Here is an 18,343-nt window from a genome sequence, read left to right as displayed (position 1 = left end):
GAGCCTGCGAGCCACAACTGCTGAGCCTGCGCTCGGGAGCCCGCGAGCCACAACTACTGAAGCTCGCACACCTAGAGCCCGAGCTCCGCAACAAGAGAAGCCACCGCAATGAGAAACTCGCGCACCACAATGAAGAGTAGCCCCCGCTCCCCGCAACTAGAGGAAGCCCATGCGCAGCAAGGAAGACCCAATGCAGCAAAAAAAAAAAAAAAGTCTCACCGATGGGCTCAGATCTTTAAGCCTGCTCCTGCCCATCCAGAAAGTAGCAGCTTCCTCTTGTTGGTCCTCCTCATGGTCTGGCTCTCATCCCTCCTGCTGCAGCAGGCCATCTGAGATGTTTCGGGGTAGATCCGGGGAGCTAAGGCTGAGCAGGGACCTCAGATTCCAGGTACAGGATCTGATCGCCCCTGGCGACTGCTGATCTCCTGAGTCTGTACTCGCGGCCTCTGCTTTCCCTTGAACCTGAGAGACGCTGCATTGGCCCATGTACATGTGCCGCTTTGAGAGTTGGACGGGGTGGGTTCAGTGTTCCTGTGGACCCACAGGCTGCCTGTTCACCAGGGTCGTTCTGCTGCGGGGTCCATGGGCAGTCCTCAGCCGTCCCCTCTGGACTCCCTGGCCACGTCTCCCCTACAGACATGAAAAAGATAGGGAACGCTGTGAACGATGATAATGCCAATGAATTCCATGACTCAGTTGAAATCTGGGTGACAACAGGATGGACGTGGCCAAGGCAGAGACAGCTGCGGGATAGAGGAAAGAACAAGAGACAAGGGACACAGCAAGAGAGAAACAGAGAAAGGCACAGACTACCAAAGCTCAGTCAAGAAGAAACTGCACAGTGCTATGGACTTATTAGGAAATGTAATTCTTAGTTCCAAACGCAGAGGACAGGCTAGGGTGGGTTCACTGGTGACCTCCAGCGGACGGGGAAGGAGCTCAACAACGGCTCATTCACAGTGTGGAAGGCGACACCTCTGGGCCAGCATTGCCCTAATGCAAAACTTGACTCAGACGACACACAGACACAAAACTCCTTCCTAAAAGTTTAGCGACTCATATTCAGCAACATATGAAAAGAACAGTAGTACGTCGTGGCCAAGGGGCATTTATCCTAGGAATACAAAGTAGGTTTAACATTCGAACGTCAATCAGTGTGATTCACCGTATTAAAAACAGAAAATGCGTTTGACAGATTTTAACACCACCTTGTGGCCTTGGGTAAACCCCCTTGACCTCTCTGCTCCAACATTTCTTTTCCCTGACAAATGAATACAGCTAAACTATTTCCCCCAGAGGTTTCATTTTGATATAGAAATCTTGGGTTTAACTTTATTTAATAATAAAATAAATATAAAAATAAGATAGAAATACAAATATAAAAATAAAATGTAAAATAAATTACTAAACAATTAAAGTCAATAAAATAATAAAGATTATTTAAAAGTACAAGTAATAAAATGGTAATTGAACTTCATCAAAATTAATCTGTTTTGCAAAAGATACTAAGAAAAAGAACAATAAAAAAAGAATGAAAATGAAAAGGCAAGTATAGACTTGGAGAAAATATTCACTATATATGTATATTTAACAAATACATATATAATAACTACATGTTACAAATATATAAACTATACAAAGACTTCTTTCAAATCAATGACAACTGCTTTATAAGAGGCAAAATACTGAATATAAACTACAAAAAGTAGATAAACGGTTAATAAGCCCATGAAAAAATACTGTCATGGAGATGCAATTAAAGCTGCAATAAATATCATTAGATATTTATAAATATATATAAATATCATTAGAATGGCTAACAAACAATACTGACAATACTAATTCAATGTGTGGCACAGTCAGAGCTCACGTGTTGCTGGTGGGAGCATTCATCGGTAAAACGACTCTGGAAAAAAATTCAAAGAATCTGCTAAAATCGAACCTGGGCACGTTCTGTGACCTGGCAGTTCCGCTCGCGGACACACACTCCACAGAAATGCACGTGTGTCCACCAAAAGCCAGGGTGTGTTAGCAGCATTATTCGTAACTGGAACCCAGCCAAATGCCCATTGACAGAAGAATAGTTAAATAATTGTGATGAATTCATGCAATAGAAGGACTAAACCGCAGCTCCGGCAACAGAATGGGGGTGGGGGCAGCATCAGCTGGGCTGCAGGGGGCTGCTCAGGGTTTGTTTCTTGGTCTGGACGCTGGTGGCGCAGGTATGTTTCATTTTCTGGGAAAACTCACCAAACTAATGATATGTGCACTTTTCTGTATATTAAGCTTCAAGAGAAAGTTTTAAAAGGTTGTTGAATGAGTGCCTACCCGCTTTGTATTTAGAAAGATCCTGCTAAATTGAAGTTGTACAAATTCCCCTCAAGGAAGATGAAAGCGCCCGTTTCGCCGACAGCCTTGCCAGCAGTGAGCATCATCTTTTTAACCTGGGTCAATCTGATGGGTGAAAAATAATGTCATAATGAGGGTTATTTAAGGCAGTTCAGAACAGCAAAGGCACAGCCCCACCTGGAATTTTTGTGCATGTATTGGAACAGACATGTTTCCCCAGGTAATTAATGGATAGTAAGAGCTTCTGGAACTGTTAAGGGCCATAGAATTCACCCCTGAGGGGCTGTGGCCTCTGGGCCCTCAATTATGACAGATGCCCTGATGGCTGTCTCTGGGCATTTAAAGTTTCCTCCCTTCTTCCACTTATTTCTCTGTTTTTAATACCTTTAGTTGGGAAGTCATTTTCAGGGGCCATAACAGAAAAGGGATAGAGATTTGACAACCAAAAAATGGAAATATTTTGAGAGGGTAGAGTCACCATAAAGCCAAAAGACATGCAGCAAACTGGGAGAAGTGTTTGTAATATCTGTGATGAAGTTTAAGATCCAAAATATATAAAGAGCTGCTACAAACCAATAAGAAAATGATAAAGAGCCTAGGAAGGACACAGTCAAAAGATTTGAACCCACACAGAAGACAAAATAGAAATTACCTAGAATAATATGCAAAGATGCTCGGACTCACTGGCAATCAGGGGAAATGTAAATCAGTACAGCCTGTTTGGAAAGACATTTGGGAGAATCTATCAAATGACCTGTGAAAAATGCCGCTTCCCCTGGACCAGTGATTCCACCTTCAGGAATTTATCCTACAGATACACATATGTCTGGAAATGACGTGTGTAAGGATATTCACACCACCTTTGTAGGAGCAAAATATGGGAAACAGCGTAAACATCTCTCCATATGGATCTGCTTAAATAAAACCCATCCATATAATGGACCACTTATGCAGCCATGCCAAACAACGAGCAGGCTCTGTATTGATACAAACAATATTTCCAAATTTTACTAAGTGAAAAAAAGCAAGTTGCAGAACCATGTGTGATATCCCAATTTTAAAAAAATTGACGTTTCCATATGCTCACGTAATTGAATAGAATTACACACCAGATACAATAGATACCCAGGAAACTTGAATGATGGTCATCTCTGTGGAGGGAAGGGCAGGGGATAGGAGGGGTGGGGACAGAAGACAGGAAAGGGTGATTTTTCTTTTTAAATCAAGATTATTGAGGTCTAGTTTACATACAATAAAATGTCAATACATTTTGGCAAACACACCTGTGTAACCACCATCTCAATCAAGACATTTTCTTTCTTTTTTTAATTTCATTTTTAAAAAATATTTATATTGGAGTATAGTTGATTTACAATGTTGTGTTAGTTTCAGGTGTACGGCAAAGTGATTTAATTATATATATATATATATCCATTCTTTTTCAGATTCTTTTCCCATACAGGTTATTACAGAGAATTAAGTAGAGTTCCCTGTGCTATACAGTAGGTCCTTGTTGGTTATCGTTTTATATGTAGTAGTGTGTATATATTAATCCCAACCTCCTAATTTATCCCTACCCCCCTCCCCTTTCTTCTTTGGTAACCGTAAGTTTGTTCTAGGTCTGTGAGTCTGTTTTGACACAGAACATTTTCAACACTCCAGAAAGTTTCATGGTTCCCCGCTCTTTGGGTCAATGCCCTACCCCAGCCTCAGCCCCAGGCAATCACTGATCTGCTCTCTGTCACCATTTATTAGATTTCTCTTTTCTAGAATTTCACATAAATGGAATCATACAGCATGTCCTTTTTGTGATAATCCAGTGTCTGAATATTCTACAGTCTCTTTATTCTCTAGATGTTTGGGTTGTTTCCAGTGGGGAGCTATTTGTGAAATAAAGTTGCTGTGAACATTCATGTATAAGGTTTTATGTGGATATGTTTTCAATTCTCTTGGGTAAATACCTAGGAGCAGAATTGCTGCCTTAGGTAGGTGTATGTTTATGTTTAAAAGAAACTGCTAAACAGTTTTCCAAAGTGGTTCATCCACTTTACCTTCCCGCTCGCAATTCGAAGGTTCCGGTAGATCCACTTTGTGGTTTTTAATTTGCATTTCCCTGATGACTAATGAACTCGGACATCTTTTCATGTTCTTATTGGCTATTTGGATGGTCTCTTTTGTGAAGCGTCCATTTAAGTGTTTGATCTATTTTCTGTTGAGTTGTCTTTTTCTTCCTGGTTTGTAGGAGTTCTTTATATATTCTGCATACAAATGCTTGTTGAATGTCTGTACTACCAGTATCTTATTTGTGGCTTGCCTTCCTATTTTCATGATGTCTGCTGACGAACAGGAGTTATTCATCTTATACTTCAGTTTGTCCAGTTTTTCTGTACAATTAGTGTTTTTGTGTCCTGTTAAAGATATCTGACAACTATTTATTGAGCACATACTATGTCCCGGGCACGACTGCTCTAGGCACTGGGGATGGAAAGTCCAAACTTCACTTCTAGGAAGCTTTCCTCCTACCACTTGCACACGTGCAGACCGCATGTGGATATTCTGTGCTTCTGTTTGCTACAGCTAGTACCGTTTCTGCAGTACAGTTAGCAGAGGGGGATTTACGGTGATGATAGTGCCGCCGGGGTTCAGGACCCTCACCTGTTCAGGCCTTTTACAAGACCCTGCACCTGATGTGTTGGCAGTTCTATAGTTTTTCCAAAAGAGGGCCCCTCGAATTGTATGAGCCTCAGGCCCCACAAAACCTGGATCCACCCAATTATATCAGAAAATTGGAAGCCACAAAGACACTCATCAATTGGGTGATGGCTGAATAAGTTATGCCTCGGAGCTCTCCTTGGCTGTAGAAAAAGCAAGCGCTCCACGCAGCATAGAATCATGGTTAAGGGCATGGATTCAGGAGCCAGACAGCCTGGATTCAAATCCCAGCTCTGCTACATACTCATTGTGCAGCCTTGGGCAGGTTACCCAATCTCTCTGGGTGTCTGTTGCTCCATCTGCAAAATGGAGGGTAATGAGAGTTATCTATCTTGCTGGGTTGTTTCAAAGATTGACTCCATATATGTAAAGTGCTTAGAACGGTGCCTGGCACATAGTAGGCATTATTTGAGTGTTTGCAATTACACCATGAGCTGTGGGGGTGAGCACAGTGATATCTTGAGATACCATGTAGAAATTTGATGGCACTCTCATCTCTAAAAAGTCTGGCCTTGGACTTCCCTGGTGGTGCAGTGGTTAAGAATCTGCCTGCCAATGCAGGGGACACGAGTTCGAGCCCTGGTGCGGGAAGATCCCACGTGCCGTGGAACAACTAAGCCCGTGCACCACAACTACTGAGCCCGCGCGCCTAGAGCCCGTGCTCTGCGACAAGAGAAGCCACCGCAATGAGAAGCTGGCGCACCACAACGAAGAGTTGCCCCCGCTCGCAGCGACTAGAGAAAAGCCCGTGCGCAGCAACGAAGACCCAACGCAGCCAAAAATAAATAAATTTTACAAAATAAAAAATAAAAAGTGTGGCCCTGTTTCCTAATATTCTTTCCCCATGTCCCTGCCTTGGCCTGTCACCCCTGAAACCCACAAGGGAAGCCTTCCTTGTCTCTCCCAGCTTTTGGTGCTTTGCTGGCGAACTTTGGCATTTCTTGGCTTGTAGATACATCACTGCAGTCCTCCGTCTTCACATGGCTGTCTTTTCCTTCTGGCATGTCTGGGCATGTCCAAATGTTCCCTTTTTATAAAGAACATTTTTATAAGGAACATGTTTACAGTCATATTGGATTAGGGCCCACCCGATAACCTCATCTGAACTTGACCATCTGCTAAGACCCAAATGAGGTCACATTCACAGGTCCTGGAGTTTGGACTTCAGTATATCTCTTTGGGGGACAGAATTCCACTCATAACACCCCTCCTTTATTCCACCCTCCATGTGGCAGCCCGAGGGGCAAAGCACAAACCGACTCTGTCCTTTCTCTGCTCAAAGTTCTTCCAAGATAATGGGATATTATCAGCCCTAAAAAGAAATGAAGCACTGCCATGACACGGATGAACCTTGAAAATATTATGCTGAGTGAAAGAAGGCAGACACAAAAGACCTCGTATTGTATAATTCCGTGTATAAGAAACGTCCAGAACAGGCAAATCCACACACAGAGCCAGAAAGTGGATTGGTGGTTGCCTGGGGTTTGGGGTTGGGGAGGGGGAATCGGGAGTGACTTTTGGGTGTGATGGAAATGTTCTAGAACCGATTGTGGTGATGGATGCACAACTCCGTGAAGATAAGAAAGTCACTGAACGACACACTTTAAATTGGTGACTTTTATGGTATTTGAATTATATCGCAATAAAACTGCTATCAAACTTCCCTGGCTCCCCAGCGCCCTCTGGAGGGATCCCGGCCTCATTGCCCAGCCCCACGTTCTGATGCATCCGCGCGGGATGACCCCACACTGTTGTGGACACGTAACACAAGAGGCTGCAAAGCCACACACAGAAGACACTGCCATGGACACATATAAGGAGGCCCCCAGTTATAAAGACTCACTTTGCCACACGATCCCACCTAGACACACCCCCAGACCGTACCAGGTGGCCCAGTGGTCTCGCCCACCATCCCAGCCAGACACCAAGGTGGTGTCTATCAGGGATTCTGTCAGCTGTTGAGTATGTTTATCCCAATCGGGCATTCCAGAATTGGGGAAGTTATCACAGGATGGATTCGAGGATGCCCTGGGCCCATGGTGAGACGGACCTGAGTGGAAAAAAAAACATTAGTCATCTGATCTCCATGAGCACCCCGTCTGACTGGTTGGCCACATTGAAGTTTGGGGTCTTTGGGAATCAGCATGAGTTCAGAGCCGGTGTCTGGCAGTCCCCGAAAGGTCTGATTATTTCCTTTTTCCCAGTGCGCAGTGACCCTGGTCAAAGGCTGTAAGTCCCTTTGGGGAAGACCCGTAGAAAGATTAACAGTGTGAATTTTGGGCAGTGTACTGGGGTCCTTCCTCGAGGGGATCCGGCCTCCCCTCTTTCAAGGGGCCTTGGGTCTGTAACCTGGCTCAAGTCTGGGGATTGATGGAGGGCCCGCGACTCTCTGGTTTTAGGATTCAGGTTAGACTTTTGTTCACTAGACCCAGAACTCTTCCGTGTATGCAGACCAAGCCAGAACTTAGTGGAGAGGACATCTATTTCCCTCCTAGGAGCGCCATGATCAACTCCCAGCGCCATGGTCTCTTCTGATTGTTGTTTGCGGGGCCGTCCTTTGTGGTGGCCACGCCCACCGCGTGGTGGTGGCCGCGCCCACCTGGCCTTTGGCGGCTCAGTGCCGCGTCTTAGCCCCTGCCGCCCCTGGATCGGATGATCCCACTGCACTTGTTTCCCAGTTCAGGGGTGGCCACCGTGAGGTCTGGTCTGCAGAGAAGAGCGGCCGTGGAGACACAACCAGGCTTTGGACATACGCAAGGTGGTCCCCAGTTATAAAGACCCACTGTCTTGTAGTCATGGACACGCACTCACACGGAGACATACAACCTATGAGGCACAGCGTGACAGCCGCAGCCCTTCCTCAGTGACATACGTCCCATTCAGTAGTAGACTCGGCGGCGAACACATTCCTGGAGGTGGCCGCTACACCGATGCCCCTCCCCACAATGGCACGTCGACCCCAGATCCTAAGTCCACGGCCTCAGCAGTCATGCAATTGTCACACACACGCACATGCACCAACCCCGGTGACCACCCGGCCCTGCCATCCAGCCCCACACGGGCCACCTGCAGACCCACCAGAGTCCCCGCCTCTCTGCCCCTTCCACTCAGCAACACCCACCCCCTGCACAGGCGGCCTCAGAACTCCAGGTTCAGCTGGTTCCTCACCCCAGGAAGTGAGGGAGGTATTTTTAGTTACAATTAACCTCCCGCCCAGTTGCCCTCCTCCCCCATGGCACAGCCAATTGATTTAATTAGAGAGGATTAAATGAGAGGTATTTTCAACCAGGTGGGGGAGGGGGAGAGGAGACCTTCCCCTCCCCCACTTGCCAGTGTCCCTTTGCCAGCCAGGCCAGGTTGCAGGAATACAAAGCCCTCTCCTTGATGTAGACCTCAGGCCTTGGCCCAGCCCTGCCCCCTCCCCCATAACCCTCCCCCACCCGCCTTTAAAAGTGGGGAGAAGAGGTGTTGGAAGTCCTTGCTGTATAGCCCTCATCCATCCCATTCAGTCCCCGGCAGTTTGGGGAGAGACAAACTGTAACCATAGTCACCAAAACAATTCGTAACTCAGAAAACAATCGGTGATATAGGCCCTTTAGAAACCATAGACTCTTAGAATTCTATTTTTAAAAATGAGGGGTCGTGGGCTTCCCTGGTGGCGCAGTGGTTGAGAGTCCACCTGCCGATGCAGGGGATGTGGGTCCGTGCCCCGGTCCGGGAAGATCCCACATGCCGCCGAGCGGCTGGGCCCGTGAGCCATGGCCGCTGAGCCTGCGCGTCCAGAGCCTGTGCTCCGCAACGGGAGAGGCCACAGCAGTGAGAGGCCCCCGTACCGCACAAAAAAAAAAAAAAAAAATGAGGGGTCGTGAGGCAAGTGGTTAGCTCACAGCCTGCCGGGGTTCTAATGGGAACACCCTCTCTACAGCTCTGTGACCCCGGGCGAACGATTTCACTTCTCTGGACCTCAGTTTCCTGATCTGGGAAATGTGGCCAGTGATCATACCTCCTCCTGGGGCTTAGTGGTAAGCGTTTACCAGATTGATAGGTATAAACCTCCTGGAACAGAGCCTGGCACAGCACGAACTAGAGAAAGGGTAAATAAATGTGTAAAAGAGGCACCTGTACTCCCATCCCTACCCTGCTCTGCTTTTTATGACACTGTCAGCTTCTAACAGACTAAATGATGTGCTCATTTATTTGGCCCATCGTGGGTCTTCCCCACTAGGACGTCAGCTCCCCCAGGGCAGGGTCTTGGGTTTGTTCACTCAAGTGCAGGGATGAGCAGAGGGTGCGTGTCCAGGGCACACCCGTGGCCAGGAGGAATGAATGACGAGGTGAAGGCGGCTGAGTCTCAGAACTATGGAATTTCTTCCTCCGTTCTCCACCTGTTTCCCAGGCACCTGCTGGGTAAAGGGTGCTTGCTGTCTGAGGCCCCAGGTCACCACAGTGACAGACAGAGAGACAAACTCCTACCTTCTGAAAGTGCTGAGGTTCCAGCCAATAATGAATAGGCAAATAAGTGATGGAAAGAATTCCAGGGAGGGGGTGATGGGGGACAGGGAATGAGGTGAGAGAGAGTGGTGGACAGAGTGGGGTGCTTTGGTTTGGCTGTTCCTGTGTCTTTGCAGAGGTGATCTCTGAGCCAGGAAGGTGTCCCAGGCAAAGGGAACAGCCAGGACAGACACCCCGAAGGGGGACTGAGCTGGTCATTTTCCACAAACAAGGTCAGCCTGCTGGGGTATGTTACCATGTAGCCCAGTCACTCCTGTTGTCCCCACTGCCTGCCAGCAGAGCCCCCTTGCTGACCTGTGGCTGGCCACAGATACACAAGAGAGCCCTTTTGAAGCCACAAGAACTGCCCAGCTCAGCCTACTACATCAACCTGTAGATTAATGTGCTAAAAATTAATTGGCCTTTTGAACCATGAAGCTTTGGTATGGTTTGTTACACAGCAATAGCTAACCGATACATACAGAGGGCCTGAGGAGAGAGCAGGATAAAAAGCATCAATTATTATCAGTGATTCATGAGCTTCAAACTGATGAGAATTTGAATCATGGAAAAGACCCACGAACTCAGATTGGTGGCCTTTTGTTTTTAAGACTTTATGCTTAAAAAAAAAAAGGTAGAAGACAACACAAGAGGGGAGTGGGGGAGGGGGAAAGAGGGTGGGCTGGGAGGATGAAGGGAACCTCTCTAAATGTCGGATCTGGGTGACCCTCCTTCCCTGATGGCCCCAGCCCACCCCCAATCCCTTCTCTGTCCTAGGGGTGGGGGGGTACCCAGCCGCCATCTTCTGAACACCCAGGCCCAGGATCTCAGCTCAGGTTCCAGGCAGAGGTGAGGGCAGAAGTGGGGCACAGGGCCTGGAGGCCTTGTCTTTGTCCTTGAGAGACCCTCGAGTGGGTGCTCAGGCCCCTCATGTCCCGGCAGGGCCCCAGGGAGGTAGGCATTGAGTTGGGGGGGCCATAGGAGGTGGGGTCCTGAAGCCAGAGGGCCAGGCGTTGACCAGAAGCAGGTATGAACCTGGCAGTCACAGTCCAGAGGTTGGGGTCTGTGGAAAGGAGAGGAGAGGCCAAGTCAGGAGGTGGAGAGGGCGTTTGGACCTACATCAGGCCTTCTGCGCTGTCCCCACCAGCCCCACAGTGAGAGGGACACAGAGAGACAGAGACAGAGGCAGAGAATCAGAACAGAAATGAAGGGAAAGAGACAGACAGAGATGAAGAAAAGACAAGGAGACAGTCAAGACAAAGAAAGAGATAAAGATAAGGAGGGCTTCCCTGGTGGCGCAGTGTTTAAGAATCCACCTACCAATGCAGGAGATACGGGTTCGAGCCCTAGTCCGGGAAGATCCCACATACCGCGGAGCAACTAAGCCCGTGTGCCACAACTACTGAGCCTGTGCTCTAGAGCCCGTGAGCCACAACTGCTGAGCCCTCATGTCACAACTACTGAAGCCTGCGCACCTAGAGCCTGTGCTCTGCAACGAGAAGCCACCACAGTGAGAAGCCCATGCACCGCAACGAAGAGTAGCCCCCGCTCGCTGCAACTAGAGAAAGTCAGTGTGCAGCAACGAAGACCCAACGCAGCCAAAAATAAATAAATTAAAAAAAAAAAAGATAAGGCGAGAGGGACAGACAGAGCAGGATAGAGAAGAGACATGGAGATAATCAGAGATGGAGATGTGGAAAGAGAAAGAATGAGAGAGACAGAAATAAAGGGAGAGACAAAGAGGAAAAGGCAGGGATTGGGAGAGACAGAAAAGAGTGGGGAGAAAAGGCAGCTTGCTTGGGGAGCAGGATAAGAAGCTCCCTCCGTCACTCTTGGTCCCAGAGGTCCCCTGACTCTGGACCAGGGCTCACCTGTCTGCAGTTGGTCAGGGCAGAGCTGAGACCCCCATGGACATGCCGGGCACTGAACAAACCTCTCCTCCTAGGCTCAGGCCTCCAGTGCTCTCCAAGCCTAAGCCCTTGCAGGTCTCCACTCTCATATCCCAGCCTTTCTGTGGGCCTTGATTTCATTACTCACCCATTTGACACACCAGCCTCAGCCCAGCCCAGTCCCTTTGTATGTACGTGTGTGTGTAGTGAGGGGCTGTCTCATAGCCTTTGCATATACTGTTCCTTCCTCTCCTGTCTCACTCCTCTTATTCTCCTGGTCTCAGCTCCAAAGTGCCCTCCTCCAGGAACCCCCCAGCCTAGGCCCGATGCCCCCTCTGGGTTCTTCCAGTTCTTGGGTTCCCTCCTCCCAGCCCTGCCTACTGTAGGTCATTACTGTCTGGGGACAGATCTGTCTCCCCCACTGGACTGTGACCCTCATGGGCACAAGGCTGGGCTGTCATGGTCACTGCTGTGTCCCCATCACCACCCAGCACAGGGCTGGGCACACAGTTGCTCAGGGAATGTGTATGGAATGAATGAATGGATGCCAAACCAAGGAGTTTGGACCTCATCCAATGGGCACTAGGGAGCCACAGAAGGGTTTTAATCCAAGGAGAGTCAAGATCTGATCTGTGGGGCTTCCCTGGTGGCGCAGTGGTTGAGAGTCCGCCTGCCGATGCAGGGGACATGGGTTCGTGCCCCGGTCTGGGAAGATCCCACATGCCGCAGAGTGGCTGGGCCTGTGAGCCACGGCCGCTGCTTTAGAAACTCCAGGCAGCCTCTCAACCCTGGGCGTTTGCACATGCTGTTCCCTCTGCTTTTCTAAGCTGAGTGAACCTGCACAAGTGAACTCTTCTCTCCGAGCCTCAGTTTTCTTATCTGTAAAATGAAAATAATAATAGCTTCTCTCTTTGGGGGTTATGGTAAAGACTGAGAAGATACTCTAGACTTAAGACTTGGGAGAGTAAAAGAATGCACCCCGCTACCTTGCCCCCAACCTTCTGCCCAGTGGTCTCCTATTCATCCTTCAATGCCCTACCCAGAAGCCACTTCTTCTATAAAGTCTTCCCTGATATCTCAGAGATAGCTGATGATAGCTGTGTTTTATTGTTTGAACTGTTGGACTAGATTGCCATTGGTTTCTAATGTCCACTTCCTCATGAGCCTAGAATCTTCTCAAGAGCTGGACCCTACCTGAGGCATGTCAATATATGTTTGGAAATGTATGTAATATGTGGATGGGTGGATGAGTGGGTGGGTAGGTAGGTGCGTGAATGCATGGGTAAGTTGACAAGTGGGTGGACATGTGGGTGGGTGGATCAATGTGGAGGTGGGTGAATGAGTGGGTAGATGTATCTTCTGATGGATGAAGGGTGGTGGATACATACATGGATGGATCCATGGGTAGGCAGGTAGGCAGGTAGGTGGATGAATGCATGAATAAGAGGGTGGATGTGTGGGTGGATGGATCAGTTTGGAGGTGGATGGATGAGTGGATAGGTGGGTGGATAGATGAATGAATGAGTGGATGAATGTATGTTTGGATGGATGAGGGGGTTGGTGGATGATTGATGGATGGATGAATATATGTATGGGTGAATTGATGGATGGATGGATGAATCGGAGAACCCTCAGTTCAGAGACGCAGGCTGACCCTGCTCTGGGTGGGTTCACTGTTGGAGTCTGGAGGTCTTACGAGGGGCTGAGAATAGCACAATCTCCAACCTAGTGCCCCTAGACCTAGGACACTCACATTTCTCCTGACTCCAGCCTCTATAAATAATGCCACTCTCCTTCCAAGTTCAAACTCATCCCCATTGATCCTGGAAGACAAAAGAGGAGTGTTAGTGGTCTTCACCAGACACCCCCATATGCCCCACTCCCCCTTCCTTCCCCAGGGGACTCCTCTATCAGGACAAACTGAGTCATCCTTTAAGAGGGTGCTGGTCCTTTAAGGAAAAGTGGAGCTTTCCAATGGGTGGTTGAAGCCTGGAAGAAGCAAACTCTGGGAGGAAAGGTGGGGACCAGGAAATCTGCATTTGCATCTTCGACTCCCCTCTTAAGCAAATGAAGCAAAGGTATTTTTCAAGAACTTAATCTCAGAAGGTGGGGCACATTGCTTGGAGGAGGGGCCTGGAGTGCTGGGGGTGTGGCTTAGTTAGGGGGCGGGGCTTACCTGGGGGCCTGACAGTCACTTGTGGCTGAGTCTCCGTGTAGGCCCCCACGGGCTGGCCCTCTGGGCTGAAGGCTGCACCCTGCCCTGCTAGGGGAGTTGACGGGTGCAGGCTGAGCCCCAGGATGCCCGGTTCAGGCTTTGATACTCCCCCGGGAACACTAGGCCCTCTCTTCCCACCTTCTCCCTGTACCTGTGCGGTTGGATTGATCGATCATTGGTTGCACGATGCGTCTCCGGGCATTAATGAACCTGGGAGGGGGCCATGGAAACGGAGGAGGGTGCAAAGAGGGAGTAGAAGAGAGGCAGAAATGAATACACAGGGACAGAGAGAGAGCAGGCAAGAGAGGACGGATACAGGGGCGGCAAAGCAGAGGCAGGACGAAGAGAGGCTCCGAGGGGCTTTGGGGCCTCCTTCAGCACCGCGGACAGCGCCCGGCCTCCCACCCCGGGCTGGCCCACGGACGGCCCAGGCCTCCGGTGTCACTCACCAGTTGTTGACTTGTAGGATGGTGAGCCCCGTGTCCTGGGACAGCTGTTTCTTCTGCTCCTCTGAGGGGTACGGGTGCTGTGGCCACCAGCAAGAGTCACCCTGCTTGCCTGGTTGCCCTCTGATCCACCAGGCCTGGCCTGCCCAGGTCCCAGGGAGTTGGTGAGCCCAGGCTGAGGCAAGGCCAGGAGAGCCGGCGGCGTGTCTGAGCTTCTCCGTGTTCCACGGGGCCCAATGGAGGGAGGCAGAGCCAAGCTTCGGGCAATTACACCGGTGGGTGTCCCCCAACCTCTTCCAGCAATTAGAGGCTAATTGGCCAGCTCTCATCAGGGAGGTGGAGCTGGGGGAGGGGGGAACTGGGGGAACTCCACCGCCCTGGGGAAAGGAGGCAAAGCCCAGCACCAGCCCTCTCTGAGTCCGCTAGGTCCTTGTGCATGTCTCTCCCAGTCGCAATCTCTATCTTTCTCTGTGTCTGTCTGTCTGTCTCTCCCCCAATGTGACTCAGTCTCCCCCTGTGTCTCTCTTGCTCTGACTCAATGCTCTCCATCTCTATCTTTGTTTCGGCCTCTCCCTGTCTGTCCTCCTGTCTCCCTGAGGCAGGGTGGTTTGCTGATTAAGGCCAGACTGCCTGCATTTGAACCCACTTCTGGCTGTGAGACCTCTGGGCCTCAGTCTCCTCAACTGAGAAATGGAGCTAACAACATCGCTGTCTTCATGGGGTATGTTTGGCTGGATGGTGGATGACTGATGGGTGGGTGACTGGATGGGAGGGTCGGGGGGAGAGGACTGAATGAGTCCAGAGGCCTTAGTGGCACCTGGCACACAGGTAGTGCTCATGGATGTTTGCTCTTGTCAATCCCCATCTGCTTGAGAGTTTCCCTCAATATTTCCCTGCTGCCTCAGTCTCCCGTCTCTGGGTCTCTCTCCAGGCCTCAGTTTCTGTGTAGCCATCCTTCTCCATCTCTCTCTCTGCCCACCCCGCACCAGGGCCCCAAGGCTCTCACCGAGAGGTGCTGGAACAACCAGGCTCTCATGATGTTGGTGGCCACCTTGGGGAAGATCCCTCTCTTCTTGTTCTGCCGGCGCTCGTGGTCCAGCTCTTCGTCCTCTCCCCCAGAACTGGGAGAGGCCACATTTGTGTCTAGTCCATCTCCTGAGCAGGGAGAGGCATGCTGTGCTGGGGACGGGAAAGGTGGGGGACCAGAGGGACCCAGAACTCTCCCCCAAGGCACCACTCCACACCCCAGTCATCCTTGCCCCTCCGGAAGTCCTACCTGCTATCTAACTTCAATCCTCAGACTGACTCCCACCTTCCCTCCACCTCTCAAGCTTCTCACCTTGGTCACTGGAGTTGTCACCACTCTGGGAGGCCAGGCCCCCGCTGGATGGACCCGGGGTCCCCAAATGTACAGACCCGCTGTCTTCATGGTCTCTAATCCATGTAGTATTCTGGAAAATAACAGATGGAAGTCAGTGCCAAGGCTTGGGGTATAATATACTACAGTGGCTAAGACCACGGGCTCTGGAGCTAGGAGTCCTGAGTGTGAAGACTGAGTCTGCCTCTTTCCTGGCTGTGTGTGACCTTGGGCAAGTCACGTCACCTCTCTGTGCCTCAGTTTCCTCAACTGCAAAAATGGAGGACAACCATCCCCACCCCCCTCACAGAGTGTGGTAAGGATTCAGTGAGTTAATTTACGTAAAGGCACACCGCAATCACTCAAGAAAGATGAGCTTGTACAGATCTCTGGCACCTGATCAGAAATCCCGGGAAGCCAGCGCTCTTTCAAAATTCAAAACTTTTCATATCTTTAGGCAGTGCACACACCATGTATCTCCTAACACCTCCACAGTGTCTGGGGCATAACCTCGTCATCAAACTCATGAACATTTCTGCAGCAAAATGGATGAACATTTAACTAAGTGGAATAAATAAAGGCTATAAATAGCCTCTCAGTTCAGGTCAGATTTTGCTGCCAAATAAATCTGCACTAAACTTATGGGGAAAAAAAACACCAACTTCTAGTTTTCAGAGATTTGGTGGTCTCTAGATTGCAGATCAGGGAGTCGGGGGTTGTCTTTTCTTTATCCAGAGTCCTACACACTTTGAGGAACTTGACAATGTGTTGAATTCACCCCCTGCCCCAGCTCTGTGTCCCAGGAGGCCTACCCACCTGTATAGATACATCATTTCTTGGCCACTTGGTTTAAGGTTCTTCAGTTGTTGGGAGGCAGACTGGGTGGAAGTGGGGATGGCAACAGCCGCCTGCTGTCGCTGAGCCCTGGGGTACACCCCTGCCCCTGGTGAATGTCCTAGACCCTGCCCTCTGCTTTGTAATTAGTCCCTCACCCCTGCAAATGGATGCATCATTTGTGTCCTTCCAGGGCTCAGCCTGAGACACGGCACCTTAGAGAAGCTTTCTGCGGGCTCAGAACATCTGTGTGGAGTTTGGGGGCTTTGGGGATGGGTTGTGTGCAAACGACAGAATCATCAGGTCTGAAGGCTTTTGCGCATTGCTGGAATTGTCACCCTGCCCTTCTGGCACTGGATCTGATCGGATGAGCGTCCGTGTCAGTGTACCTGAAGCTGTCCTGAGACCGTCATGCAGCATGCCAGTGTGAACGTGCTGACGTCCGTGCCCGGCAAGGCAAGGTTGTCCCCGGAGAAGAGGTGTCACGTGGGCAGAGCTAAGACACGCAGCCGTATTTGAGCGTGCTTGTGTCACTCTCTCAACCGGCCAGGTGGCTACACCTGGCAAATGCAAGGCTACATTTCTTTTTCTAAGCTTGTGGCTGTAGTTCTAGGGGTTGGTGTCCTATGTGGGAGAGAGTGTGTGGTTATCCTGAGTCCTGCATGAGTGGGCAGGCAGCTCCGTGACTCTTTGGCGGGGGATGATGGCCAGGAGTGTGTTGGCAGCTGTGTGAGGATATAGAATGTGGCTCTGCCTCCAAGGGAGCTGTAACTGACCGGCACACGCACGTGGTGTGCTACTGAGCTGGTGCATAATACGGGTTGTGGGGCAGAGGGTCCTTGAGGCTCGTCTGTGACTGCTGCGTGTGCATGCTCCAGTCTGCGTAGTTGTGGTATGGCCACGTGCCTGTATTTGGGTGTGGGTGTCATGTTGTATAATTGTCGCATTGACAGTGTGACCGCCTCGTGGGTTTGGGCCTCACTGGGATCCGCACGGCTGTTGTGTGATTGTTACCTGGGTGCCTAAGTCTATGAAACTACAGTCTGACTGATCCTGAGACTGAATGAATCTGGGGCCACGTGGCCATTGAGTGGCAAGGTGTGTGCCCACACCTACAGTAGTCCAACTGTTAAGAGGTTAGGGTAGGACTTCCCTGGTGGCGCAGTGGTTAAGAATCTGCCTGCCAATGCAGGGGACACGGGTTCAAGCCCTGGTCCGGGAAGATCCCACATGCCGTGGAGCAACTAAGCCCGTGCGCCACAACTACTGAGCCTGCGCTCTAGAGCCCACGAGCCACAACTACTGAAGCCCACGCGCCTAGAGCCCGTGCTCCGCAACAAGAGAAGCCACTGCAGTGAGAAGCCCGTGCACTGCAAGGAAGAGTAGCCCCCGCTCGCCGCAACTAGAGAAAGCCTGCATGCAGCAACGAAGACCCAATGCAGCCAAAAATAAAGAAATAAATTTATAAAAAAGAAAAAGAGGTTAGGGTAGCGTGTGTGTGTGTGTGTGTGTGTGTGTGTGTGTGTGTGTGTGTGCAGGCACTGTGGTTGCTCTGGGTCTAAGTGTGGCTGTAGCTGAGTTTATGTCGTAGGATCTGGGCCATTCGGCTCCATCTCCAGCTGGGTGGCTGTTACGTTGTTGACGTGTGTGTACTGCACACACACACACACACACACACACACACACACACACACTCTCTAGAACGGCAGTGTCTCAGTCAGGCTGTGTGATCTATGATGCTATTATGCTGTCGGGCTGTGAGTGTTTAAGTATGTGGCATATGCTATCACCTGACTGTGAGTGTAATGGGTTTTGTGGCTGTTTGTGAACCTGTGTGGGTGTAGCCAAGTCTATGTGTGGCATCTGCAGCTGTTGGGGTGTGTATGCGTCCTGTCATGCAGCTGTATTGCAGTCTGTGTGGCTGTTGCATAGTTGGTGCCTGTCCTGTGGTCAGGCCATGTCTGACTGTGGCTGTCTAAGGCTGTGTGGTGTGTTGTGTGTGCCCTGATACTGGAACCCAGCTCTCTGGGCATGCCTTTGGTTTCAGGGC

The 18,343-nt window shown here is 50.0% G+C and overlaps 1 protein-coding gene across 1 annotated transcript; it reads right to left on the bottom strand.

The window, feature by feature from the left end:
- Nucleotides 1–13,214: 13,214 nt before the first annotated feature.
- MEIS3 (Meis homeobox 3) lies at nucleotides 13,215–16,706 on the bottom strand. The gene is made up of 7 exons (XM_065898280.1): nucleotides 16,683–16,706; nucleotides 15,442–15,553; nucleotides 15,109–15,257; nucleotides 14,106–14,182; nucleotides 13,808–13,866; nucleotides 13,618–13,701; nucleotides 13,215–13,264 (listed from the first exon to the last, which is right to left on the bottom strand). The coding sequence occupies exons 1-7, from the start codon at nucleotides 16,704–16,706 to the stop codon at nucleotides 13,215–13,217; spliced, it is 555 nt and encodes a 184-aa protein (XP_065754352.1).
- Nucleotides 16,707–18,343: the final 1,637 nt, after the last annotated feature.

Source organism: Phocoena phocoena, chromosome 20 (genome assembly GCF_963924675.1).
Source record: "Phocoena phocoena chromosome 20, mPhoPho1.1, whole genome shotgun sequence".
Classification (NCBI taxonomy): Eukaryota; Metazoa; Chordata; class Mammalia; order Artiodactyla; family Phocoenidae; genus Phocoena; species Phocoena phocoena.
Note: the sequence above shows the minus strand (reverse complement) of the source record. Positions and strands in the feature narration are given on the sequence as shown.